Below are 12,767 nucleotides of genomic sequence, written 5' to 3'. Positions count from 1 at the left end.
TTGAAAATAATTTTGTTGGAACATTAAAATAATTATGTGTTGAACGCTAAAATTGATTGTGTGAATACTCAAACTGTTTTTGCAGCATTGTTCAGCATGCTTGAGATTTCCTCATAATTATTAATATAATGCGGTCTAACAAAGTTATTTTCAGATCCCATCGAATTTTTCAATATTTCAGCAAAATCTTTCCGTGTGTTTTTCCATTGCCTATGATAGACTTTTTGCAGTATTAAATAGATTTTTCTCGTCAGAAATGTATGTGATGCGGAATGACATAACAATGTGAACACGAGAATCTCATCTTTTTTTTTACGATATTAACACATTTTTACATTATTAACAACAAACGTGTTAACAACTATCGTGTTTTTCTGTATTCGAGACTGTTCATGCGAAATTATCATCGCGCGATGATAACTCGTTGAGACTTTTGTACGAAAACTACGCAAAAAGAAATTACGCGTGTTCTTATCTGTTGACGAGACAACTCGTACAATCGATTATCGTGGGAGTGACTCAAAACGCCTTCCTACCTATTATATTTTCATCTGCCAGTGGCATTTATTGCGTTGCCGACGAATAGATAGTTATTCGCATGTTTTTTGCGCATTTGCATCTTAATTGTATTGCATTTATATGCAATTCGTTATTCGCTATAAACAGCACTTCTAGCAGTTGCAGATATTAAACGTTGTAAAACGGGCTTCTCCATTTTTCTCTTCGATACTATACTTACGCACTTGTAAAGCTTCCTAAGAAAATTAATCCATTAGAAGTACGTAACACATCTTTATACATATACATATACATATTGTGTGTGAAAGTAAAATATCGCGCTCTCAATCGTGCATCAAACGTAATCTACAACATTTTACTTGTGTTGTTGAAAGACACATTCGCGATAGTTGCAAAATTGAACGCCTCGCACGAAATGAACGAAAGAAGCTGAATCGCGAATCAATGATGACTTTGAAAAGAGAATCAAAATTGCGGACGACGGTAGTTAAAAAATGGAGTCAAAAAAGGATTGGGCACACATATATAATACACACGAGTGAAAAATATTCGGTAAAGGTGGTTCTTCATATCTATAATAACATTTCTTGCATGTAAATTTATACAATTTCCAATTAATTTCCAATTAAAAAAATTTTATAACGTATAATAAAGTGCACATGTTAATATGAATATTATGTACTAAAGATAAGCACAGAGATGAATTGATTTACATTTTTTTATATACATAAAGTTAAAGTAATATAATGTTATTTAACTCAAGGGATTGAGTTTCATTGCTTAATATCTAATTAATAGTATATCCGAGACGCAATACATAAAATAAGAAAAATATATAATTAACTTACGTGTGGTAGGGCGACAACGATATTGGCGTTTCCTTCTCCTTTATAAATCGCATCTTCTACGGTGAGAGCCGTAAGGGATAAACTCGTCTCGGAATCGAACGATGATTCTTCTCTCGCATCTCCGGCGGAAGCAGATGTCGTTTCCAAGAAAAACATGGTAGATGTCAAATGTAATGCCTCGACGTTTCTCATCAAAGTATCGTCATATCTGTAAGCAGACAAAGAAATGTTTACTCAATTTTATGTAAATTTCAAATTTTATGAAAATTTTGGCAAATTCTTTTTGGCAACAATATTCTTTTGGAATATTCATCATCGATTGTAATAAATAATATGACTGATTGAATGTTTTGAAAGAGAATATAAGGAACAATAACGATAAATAGAAGAAATTTGAAATGTCCATTGGATTTCTAAAATTTATGATATCGTATACGGAAATAGTAGCAAAATTTGTCTATCTAAGAAAAATCTAGAAATACTTAAATTTCTAGAATAAGAAATTGTGGCACGCAACAAAATTCATTACCTCGATGAGGGCAAAAACTGCGACTCGTAAAAGCTTTTGCGTCGTGATTTGATATCTTTGTTAAATGTATGTCTACGCTGACGTAACACGCGACCGTGTGAGATATCAAGTCGGTCAAGATTTGCGCAGCCATGACATTTCCTTAAACTCGACTTTGTCAACCAGTAGCAGCAGTCGTTGAAGAAAAATCGTTCGCCTCCGAGAGCTGGTGAAAGTCGAGCAAAGGCCGATGCAGCATTTTATATTATCGTGCAACCGTGGAAATTCAAATGTCGACCGATCGATTTCGATCCGTTATCAAGATTGCACGACGATATTTCGCAATGCTTTGGAGATCGAGATCGGTCGTCGTAGATATCTACGATATTAGCCTTCATCGCGGATTTGGCCTTAACCCTATAGCAGGATCACTTATCAGTGACATGTCGAGTCTCTCCATCGACATTAGAAATACATATTCTTTTCTTTCTGAGGGGATGCTTGAATGACGAAATTATTGGCATATTACAAACTGATTGAAATCTCCGAATTGACTGAACGGAATCAAAAATCCTTTTACAGGATTGAAATGGACGCAAAATTAAAAGGTGGACTTTAAATGAAAATCGAAAAAAACGTTAAAAACTTACATTTTTTAATTCGTAGAGCTATCACACCTTTTCACACGTAGACATTTCCTTAATACAAAAGTTCTAGCTGGTATAGACAAATTAATGACGCGGTATATACCAAATTAAGATTGAAAGCTTGAAAAAAAGATTTACAACTGCAAATTACGTGTAAAGTACGCTTAGCGAAGACCAATGCCTGTTTCTATCAATGTATAGATTAACTTTAATCTCGGTTCAACTTACTCTTCATCCTTTTCTAATTCTTCGAGAAAGATAAAGGAGAAAAGTTAGTTGAACTGAAATTAAACTTAAACTACATTGGTGGAAACAAACATGAAAAAGTATAATATAGTAATAGGATTTTGCAAGAGATGGCGCTGCAATATGTTAGATAAGGATAAATGTATGCGTTTAAGACGGAGATATTGCTCTATTATTGACATTTGTATGAAAAATTTGAAATGAAAAAAGTATTACCGACATCGATCAAAAGTATGTATCCCTTCTTAATATCGAACCACAAAGGTAGATCGTGCAGCCGCGAGTATTCGTTTCTTGGCGCAAGCTGGGAACACACAGTCATTACAGTCTGACGTGTCGTCTCACATGTACAATGCTAATGAAACGGTCAGCAGAGGCAACACTTTCTCCCGTGCTAGATTCACGAAACGAATTTGTGTAAAACACTGGCGCGCCGCCGTTTGTTTTACCGCCTTACCGCTTCGAGTTACGTAAACTCCTTATTCAGGAATACGAATTTCTCACACTAGAAACCGCCTCACCTTTTAGATATACGTTCGAAGCCTTTCTGTCTCTAGTGACGTAATTATACGCGCTGTCAATGACCACGTAATTGCAAGCAACGTCGACTGCGTGATAGACGTTAAGATAGAACAATCGGAGAACGTTGTCTCTCGAAGAAGAAATGAAACTGCAATTCAACGAATCACTTGATATTCATAAAGAGAAAAAAAAATATTACTCGTGTATGTAGTCGTATACGCAGTTATCGCAAACCTTGCTCGCAGTGAAGTCAAGTTATAGAATTGCGTTACGCTATTACTCATCGTAAAGTGACGCGCGCGCGCTATTACACTCTGACGAATAAATGTCTCTCGTGATATGGTGAATGATTCGATCAGTTGCGAAATATCATCTGTTTGAGAGGAAAAAAAAATTGATACGTTCTCTCTCGATGACGTATCAATTCAGTCGAATTTCATCAGACGTTTTAAAACGAATAAAAACATGCAAATATTAGATAGCACAGGTAGAAATATTATTTTTTATTAGACATGTGACGCCAGGCGGCTACATTTATTTATGCTGGTTATTGACAAATAACCTGTTGAATTTTAGAAACTTGTCGAGCCTGTCGCTCTGTCCCTCGAATGGTAATGTAAAAATATACGCTCGTAAAGTGGTTCTTGTGCAATCGACGCAAATTAAAATTGTCAAATCTGAACTAGTAAGTCGGAGTAAGGTCTGCAGGGTTCATTCAAGTCGAGCATCCGAATGCTTGGAAAGCGACACCGTCGATTGGTCGTGCTTGAAGAACTCGCGAAATCGCCTAGTCCACCACGTCGTGTGGTTTACCAATGATCGTCGTGCAGCGTGCAGCTATATAGTGTACATATGGTATACTCCGTACACTAGACACGAGACGATGAGTCACGCGAATGAAGTCATTTATGCCGGTAGTAAAAAGAGAACTGCGACCGCGAACTTTCGAAAGCGTCGGCTTTAACGCGAGCACGTTGGCATTAAGAACAAAAATCAGTTGAAAGCCTAAGAGGCGCGTTTCGAACGTCGATTTCGAAAAATTCTCACGTCAGAAGTGCGTAAGAGCATTTTAAAACCAGATCTTTTTTACTTAAAATATTTAAACGAAAATGATTTGACATGGAAGAAGAACGTGGTGGGAAGTTTTATCGCACGATGCGACGTCATGCGACGTGTCGCAATGTGAGTGAAAAATTTTGTACCGTATATACGACTTTGATTGCGCGCGATTTTGACGTGGTGTTTCACGGAATAAATCTTTTCCGAACAGTTTTATATTTATTTGATCAACAGTATGTGACGTCATGACCAATATTCATAGTCTGTTCTTATTATAAGACCGTAATGTTTCAAGACGATGTGGGCTGTGGCTGATATTTATAGTCGATCTTGATATTTAAGACTGTCCTAAGTGCAGTCTTAAGAAGTGTCATGAACCAATCAGTAAACTGTATCAACATTTTAACGTAAGACGATCTTGAAATAAGAACGGGCTACGAATACTGACCTGTGATATCTCTTAAAACTGTCCTACTCAGGACACACGTAATATCAAATATAAAAACTGACTATGAATACCGGCATATGAGATTGTTCGTTTATTACCTCACTTTTAATATAATTCATCGTAATTCAAGATACGCGGGTTATACTGTCGACATTTAAGTAATTTTTTGTAAATTACCGTTTCTCATTTGAAACTATTGATACCGCGTGCTAGCTCAAGAATTATCGCAAATCACTTAATAACTATAATTGCAAAATAAATTACAACACAAAAACCAAGTAATATTAACCTTAGCGCGATCATAGATTATATGACTGTATATCAAAAATTAATCTAGAACGAACGTAATAATTGACAATTGTCGCGTTTTATCATGTACCTATAACCTTATCTATCACATCTCGTGAGCAACAAGGAGATCTTTAATAACCATTTTAAACTGGAGCAAGTTGTAACTTGTAACCGATATAGCGGCGTTATTTTCCACTGGTTGGCTAGTAATAGAATGCATCTTTTACCGTTAGCCTAACCGTCGCGATGATCGTGCGCGTTTAAAAGATAATTGTTTCTTGTCGCTATCGAGCTATACCTTAGAAGAGCCAGTAGCGCGTCGCACACACAGTGATAATCTCGTTACAAGGCCGGTTATCTTATTATACACGCTTCGTCATATGTCGAAGCTTAGAAGGTGATAGGTGCGGTTGGTGTAACGCATCTCTCGCGTATATCATCGCTAAAGTTTAAACGACGCCGTACCATGTTTATTGGTTATTAACGTGTTATTATATCGTTTACCCAGCTCGATAGCAAATATCCCTTTTGAACTCGCACGAGTTACTATTGTTACTATTGTATTCGGAACATGCATCATAAAGGACCGCCAGTTTCCTCCAGTTTCTGTACTTGGCAGAAAATACATCTAGAACGTCCCGCAGCAGCTTTTAATGGCATTTATATGTATATGCTCTGGTATATATGGGTACGACGACGAATATCTATGGGTACGGTGCAACGTTGCCAGAACCGAAGCGTCTTATCCATTTTCGCGTAAGGTTAACGACCGGCGGGCTTGTGCGAAACTCTGAACGGATCAACGGGAGAGGAGGTTTGTACGCGCGTGCACTGTCGGCGTCGACCATCGTACACGCCGACGCCGAGACGCGTAATTGGAAACGCCGCGCCACGTTTCATGTCCGCGGGCGGACCAAACTTCCCAAAGACTATAAAGCCGCTGGCTGGTGTTCCCAGGGCCGATTAACCCCTAAGTACGGTCGCGGGGGTAATTAAAACTTGCCAATTTCGCGCCGCAGCATCGCTCCTAAGAGAGGAGCTTAAAACCGTTAAGAGAAATTCGATATTAAAATTTCCTTAAAACGATCCAACCGTTGTATATAGGGACACAATGCCGAAAGAAAAGTGTAAATAAATTATGTATGCAATTACGCATAAATAAACGTTGACCCGTTAGATTATCTCGCGCACTCGCTTTAACGGGACCCCGTTGAGAATCGTCTGGAGTGAAGAGTCGGCTGAAATACGCCGGACTCGCCAATTTGCCGAACGGCGCGGCAAAGTCCGTCGTTCTCTCCGACCGACAAGTCGTGCAAGAACGACGTTGCAGCTGTGAGCGGAGTGCACTTCAACGTGGGACAATGCACCGCGTCCCAAGGCAGAAGGATGTGCAGCGAGGAAAGAGAAAAAAGCGGCTGCGGCGGCGGCGGCGGCGGCGATGGAAGTTGGAAGAGGCTCGCCGTTGTTCAGTGATAAGAGGCGGAGCGTAAGAGAAAGGAGGGACGGTAGGGAGAGGGAGGTGAACAAGATGGAATGAACAAGAAAGGAGAACCTTGTTCCCTTCGCCGCGCCGCGGCAATCGATAAGCGCAATTAAAACTCGCCTTTGAAATCAACGAAACTGCGAGAACGAGAGTCCCCGCTAATGACAGAGGGAGGAGGGGAGAAAAAACGCCAGCCAAGGAGGAAAGGGTCCTTTTACCGTCGAATATATCACTATAGCTTTTCGTTCACGCCCCGTTCACTCCCCGTTCACTCCGCGCTCGTGACTCGTGACCAGATTAACCATTTCAATGGCTTTCGTTTACGAAATAATGATGGAATGACTCCAAATATTGAGGAAACTATAAAAGGCAAAAGTTGCTTATCCATTTTTTACAGGGTTGCCACAAAACTAGAAATCGGAGAAATTAAGCAAGTGTCAAGAAAATTAAACTATTATCGTTTGGACTATCATCGTTTATACTTAAATTGTGGAGAGGGGAAGATTTTTAAATAAAAGTTAAAGCATTTATATAGAGAAAAATGCACTCTTATATTTGACAAACAATTGGTAAAACAAACGACTTTAGAACACTTGGTAGACACTTGGTTGACATGGTTCCAGATGGTGTGGCCAAGATTGCGTGACATTAGGGAATTTTTGCAATACAGGGTATCCAGATACAGTGGAAATTGCGCATGCGCAGTTCGACTATCCACTAAATAACGTGACTTTACCGTATCTGGTATTACAAAAATTCTCCATTACCTTTTCTCCTCAATCGTACGGTTCCTCCGATGATTATTCAAAGGATCGCGATATGTTGATCGCCGTGAATCGACTGATCAGGCCAGCTCGGTCGAGAAACTCGACGGTCTCTTGGAGGCATTACGTAACATTTATCGAATAGCGTGTAGTTGGCAGGCAACAAAGTGTGATAGCCTCGGCGCGAAACAAAGTCGGTGAGGAAGTCGCGCGGAAGAGATTGGTAGAGTAGGATGCCTAGGGCAGTAGAGAGAGAGAGAGAGAGAGAGAGAGAGAGGGAGAGGAAGAAAGAGAGCAAGAAAGCGGGAGGAGTAAAGTCGAGAGAAGGAAGGGAACTTCACGCTGAACAGAATCAGCAATTCTAACTTACAAGAGGGCCAAGCAACGTTAGGAGAGCTGGGGCAACAACCGACGTTGACCTCCACGACGACAACCATCATCGGTGACTGCGGAGACTGGCAATGACAGTGACGACGAGGCGACGATGATGACGACGATGACGACAGCGACGATAGCAACGACGATGATAACGTCAACGACGTGGCGACGGTTTCTTATTCCAATGATTCCCTCTTTTTCAAAAGCAATAATTCGCTGTCATTAAGCACGCCTCAACTTTATCAATATTCGCGCGAGATTGTGTCTCTCTTGAAAAGTATCGCGTACGAAAAACTAGAGAAATGCTACAGTATATGTAACGCATACTATAGTATTTCTCTAGCTTTTCGTATAGGGGCCTTGTGTTTCACACCGTGTGACGAGAAGGAAGACTTTGAGGAACTTTAAGAATGCTCGATCAGGTTGTTGAACCAAGTCGCTCGAACGTGGAGAACACGGCGACGATGTAACGCGCGCCCTTTAGACGATCCATTAACCTTTTCTCATCCTATCGAATATACGGGAAGTTCGTAACGAGCGCAGAACGGTAGCTTCAACAAGATCGGTGTTCAGATCAGAACAGCAAAATCGTCAGTCGTTACGCTGTAACAGAATTCGCATCAGTAGTTGATAGTTGCAAATAACTCGTAGAGGATACGCAGCAGGAAGCGTAAATCTTGCAATCTTGGCATCATTGTGGCATTATCTCGTTTCATTTTATCGGCTCGTACACTTTATCCTCGTTTTTCCCTGACGATGCTTATAATTTGAAAATGCGCGGTCTATCAATCTCGCATATCGAATTTATTCATCATTCTTCGATTTCTTTTTTTTTTTTAGTCTTACATCACACGATTTCGCACATTTCAATATCTATCTTTTGCGTCACAGAATCGATTAAACTATCGACGATTAACTGTTGGAAGTAGCACTAATTTATCGCATGGTTTATTTTTATTTTTTTTTTTTGTAGTTTCATCGCGAGACGTGCACGATAAACGTTGGCTTAACATACTTATCGCAATATGCGCGTCAGCTCTATAATGAAACATTCCGCTGAAAGACTTGGAAGAACGTAAAAACAACAATGTCATAATATAAGAGTAAAAAAATTTTTTTAATAAAAATACGAGAGATTCTGCAGAGAAAAAGTCTCTCCCTGCATTTCCTATTTTATTTTACATTTGTAATCAAGATAATAAATTCAAAATTATGATATAATTTCTTCTGTTCATAATCTTCACCGTTTCAACACACTTATACTTTTCCATTAACTTGGATAATCTCACAGATTTTTCCACGAGGAAATCCATGCATCTGACGAATTAAATAAACTCCAAACGGATGTCGTTAATTATATTATCTCGCTTATTAATCGACAATTATTAGAAATCTTTCAAAGTTTATTCTTTTAGATTTTGTAACTACCCCCTCCTCACTCGCTGTATATGTATATAGGACAAATAATATATATGACGCTTTCACGAGAGAGCTCTTATTACTCAGTCTCGGAAAGTTTAATAATAGTATCTTTATAAGACGGATAAACGTTTCTGGCGAATGACACGTGCAATTTTGACTCTACAAGTGTCCTCTCGAATAATCTCGATCGAGAATTTCCGAGAATAATCATATCGAGAATCTCGGGAACGCGTGAGCGCGGTTGAAAAGTGATCTTCGATTTCCCGTTCGTATTCTATTTATCACTTTGCAAGTCGGAATTGTTAATAAATCATCGATATTCAACCTCTCATCTGCCAAGTAAACAATTTCACTCGCCGAATTGGCGTTTTTACGAAATTGGTTTGACAAAACACCAGGCAACGACGCGCTAATGTCTTAAATAATAATTCAAGGCCGTAATCTCTCGTTGCTGACGTTACTTCATTACATTTAACCTCTTGAGGGACGAATTTTTGAAGGTCAGAAAAAATTATTTTATTTGATGTTTCAAATGTATTTATTTGACATTAGGAAATATTTGCTATTTAATATTTTTTATTTTTACTCTTTCCCCTATGGAATATTTCAATCCCAAATAGTACCATCCTATACTTTGCTAAACAGTCAAACTAAACGTATACTAGTATATGTACTAGTACCTCTCGAGAGGTTAAATATTCGCATATTTGTAGAGCTTATTGCACAGTCTGTCAATAATGTGAAGTAAATTTTGAAACGTAAAAATTGATTTATATTCCAAGTCGTCTCGAAAATGTTGAATCTTAACGATGTTTACGGCCGATTATGCTGATGCTTCATGAGAAATCTTATATTTCTACCTTATATTGCAAATAGCATGAAACAGTATACGCTTGTTAAGGTGATTGGGATAATGGACGACGAGATTAAACGATACACGTGTTTTTTTTTTATATTCATGAAATTTCATAAGCACGAGGCCTTTTGTTTTTATTATCTCTGTACAAAAACAGTCGAAAAAATTATAGATTTTCTTTGTTAAAGATTTAATTTTTTCTCTGGAGCTTCACGGCGTATGTACAAGCGGGAAATAATTAGCCAATATAATCATAAACCTAAAAACTAAATATAATTATACATTGATATAATAGATATAATTATAATTCATTATAATTAATAGTAAACCTACGAGTCTACAGATTCGAGTATGTGTGTAATGTATCGCGTATGTAAGTATCATGTATTCATCTCGAGTATTCGCGATCTGTGTTCGTATCGAGTATGTATGTGTGTTGTGTGAGTGTGTGTATACTCATGGACATGCATGTAGACTTGTAAAGCGAATTTTATACAGAATTCATTGAGTGGCGTCTCGCTCGCAGTCAACGCGCAGAAACGAATGGATCTTTTTATTCGCGCTCCCCTTTCGTTTTCTCCAAACGATGCATTAGCTGAACGGGGCCGTCGAATTCGGATCTCGCAGGGCCACAAAAAAAGTAGTTGTTACTTTACTCTCTCCCTACAACGCTAAATGAATATGCTATACGAAACTGCTAAGAGTTCGCTACTAATCAGTGTGTAATCGGTAAGTAATCTTTCATCACAATCGTGTTATCGTGGCCCTACCATCGAATTCAGCATCCCTGCTAAGCCCCTCATGCTCTCTCTCTCTCTCTCTCTCTCCCCCTTTTTCTCTTCCACTCACTCACTCGTTCACTCATGCATTCATTCTCTCTTCCCCTCTGTTCTTCATACTTATCATTTTCTTGCTTCTTTCGATACCAATCCCTGTCACAATTTTACTTCACCGAGAATCCGTTTTCCTCTTTTTGCTCCATCCCTCTTTCTCTCATATCTAGTGTCCGCGTAAATGAAAAAAAAATGACTTCTCCAAAGAAAAGGAAAGCACTCGACAAAGAGCCGGCCCTAAAGTTCCGTTTCTTTCGTCATTCGCGATTCTTTCCTACGCGTGGCCAAAGAGGAAGAAAAATCTAAAGAGTCGAAGCTCAAAATTCAATAATGTAACAGCGTGCCGACGATTCTAGAAGAATGGTATTTCGCACATTTGCTCTTCGAGACGGACTTTGAATTACCCAGAAATACATTATTAATGATTCATTGCAATTTAAATAGATTCCCACAAAGCAAATTCAGAGCTGACACGATATAATCAGGATAATTTTATAATGATGAAAATGAGCTGGTTTTACCAACGGTAATCTCGGCTCAGATCGTGATTTAACCGATCCTCCATTGTCTTCTCTTATATACTGCATCACTGGGTATAATAATAAAGATGAAAAAAATGTTTAATTACGATTAATACTAACTGACGCTAGTAAGACTCGTATTGACGTGACGATTGACTCCCTAAGAGATAAAGAAGTGATTCCTGTCTTCTTTCTCGCGATGTTTTAAACGTAAAGTACATCACACTTTTTTCATTCGTTCGAGCACGTCGCAACATTAATATGACATCATTGCGATTTCAGTAATTATAATTTCAATGATTGCACGTTTTCTTAAACAAAAGCAAAACGATCGTAAAGTAAGTAAGAGCTATTCATCATGTTTTTACGTAAAACAAGTCAAAAAAATCGCGAAATTGCTTGGAGAAATTATTTCCAGGGCATTTCAAATAATTTCATTGTAAACTTCTAATTCTAAGATTCCTCTTCCCCTGCCTATCTCTCACTCTTTTACTTCAACACATTCTACCTCACTCATTCAGTCTGACCACATACGCTCTCTCTTTCATAAACTTTCTCCTCCCTTCTCTCGCGAACCCTCCCTCTCTCGCGGGCCGAATCATGTTTCTTTTTTTATGATTTATCTTGATTTTGTCTCGTTTTATTTAAAAAAATACTGAATTAGTAACCAAGCTAAAATCACAGACTTGCTGGTGATTTATCCCAGCGGATTTGTACAAATTCCTCCTGAAGGTCTTTCTTTCTCTCTTTCTCTTTCTCTCTCTCTCTCTCCCTCCCTCTCGCTCTCTCTATATTAATGTATAATTACAAGATGTGTGTATATATATATATATGTATATAATTATGTATATATAATATATGCGCATATATATATAATTACAATTTATTCGCGAAATAAATGTGTATATATGCTCGCATTTTCTCCTCTTTCGCCCATCCTCCTTTCTCTCCTACCTCCTCATCGCTTCTCATTCTAACGCATTTTTTATTCTCTCTTTTGTTGTCTGTCGCTCTCCCTTAGCATTTGTCGGTATTTATAGTTTTTTATGTGTGTTTGTGGGAACGGATGAATAACGAAGAGATGTACAGGATAATTCTCGCAGACGAGCGTGCCCTTCTCGAACCCACGTTTCTCAGTGGAAACCAAAAACAAAGGGAAAGGAACGTCGTGTCTTGTTAGCAGTCAGCAGTAAAATAATCGTCCAAGGACGACACAGCGGAGATCTCACCGCTTGGCTCTCACACTTTCTCTCCAGCCTCGTCCCGCACTACTTTCGACAGATTATATATTCGAGATCGCTAGTGTTTTACAGCCGCCGATATGGACGATCGCAGGGTATTTCCCCGATATGTCAACAAAAATGAAGAAAATGATTATCTCTATTTCACTTTTGTCCTCTACAGAGTCCCTTGTTCTGACGT

At 38.6% G+C, this 12,767-nt stretch overlaps 1 protein-coding gene across 1 annotated transcript in view; it reads right to left on the bottom strand.

Annotated features, from left to right (window-relative positions):
* Positions 1-12,767, bottom strand: part of Ipk1 (Inositol phosphate kinase 1) — a 57,445-nt gene that overhangs the window by 24,566 nt on the left and 20,112 nt on the right. Inside the window, exon 2 of the mRNA XM_018506939.1 lies at positions 1,368-1,575. Within this exon, the coding sequence (XP_018362441.1) occupies positions 1,368-1,559 (192 nt within the window). The 5' untranslated portion in view covers positions 1,560-1,575. The remainder of the gene's footprint in view (positions 1-1,367; positions 1,576-12,767) is intronic.

Source organism: Trachymyrmex cornetzi, unplaced genomic scaffold (assembly GCF_001594075.2).
Source record: "Trachymyrmex cornetzi isolate Tcor2-1 unplaced genomic scaffold, Tcor1.1 scaffold23, whole genome shotgun sequence".
NCBI lineage: Eukaryota > Metazoa > Arthropoda > Insecta > Hymenoptera > Formicidae > Trachymyrmex > Trachymyrmex cornetzi.
This window is presented reverse-complemented; position numbering and strand designations above follow the sequence as displayed.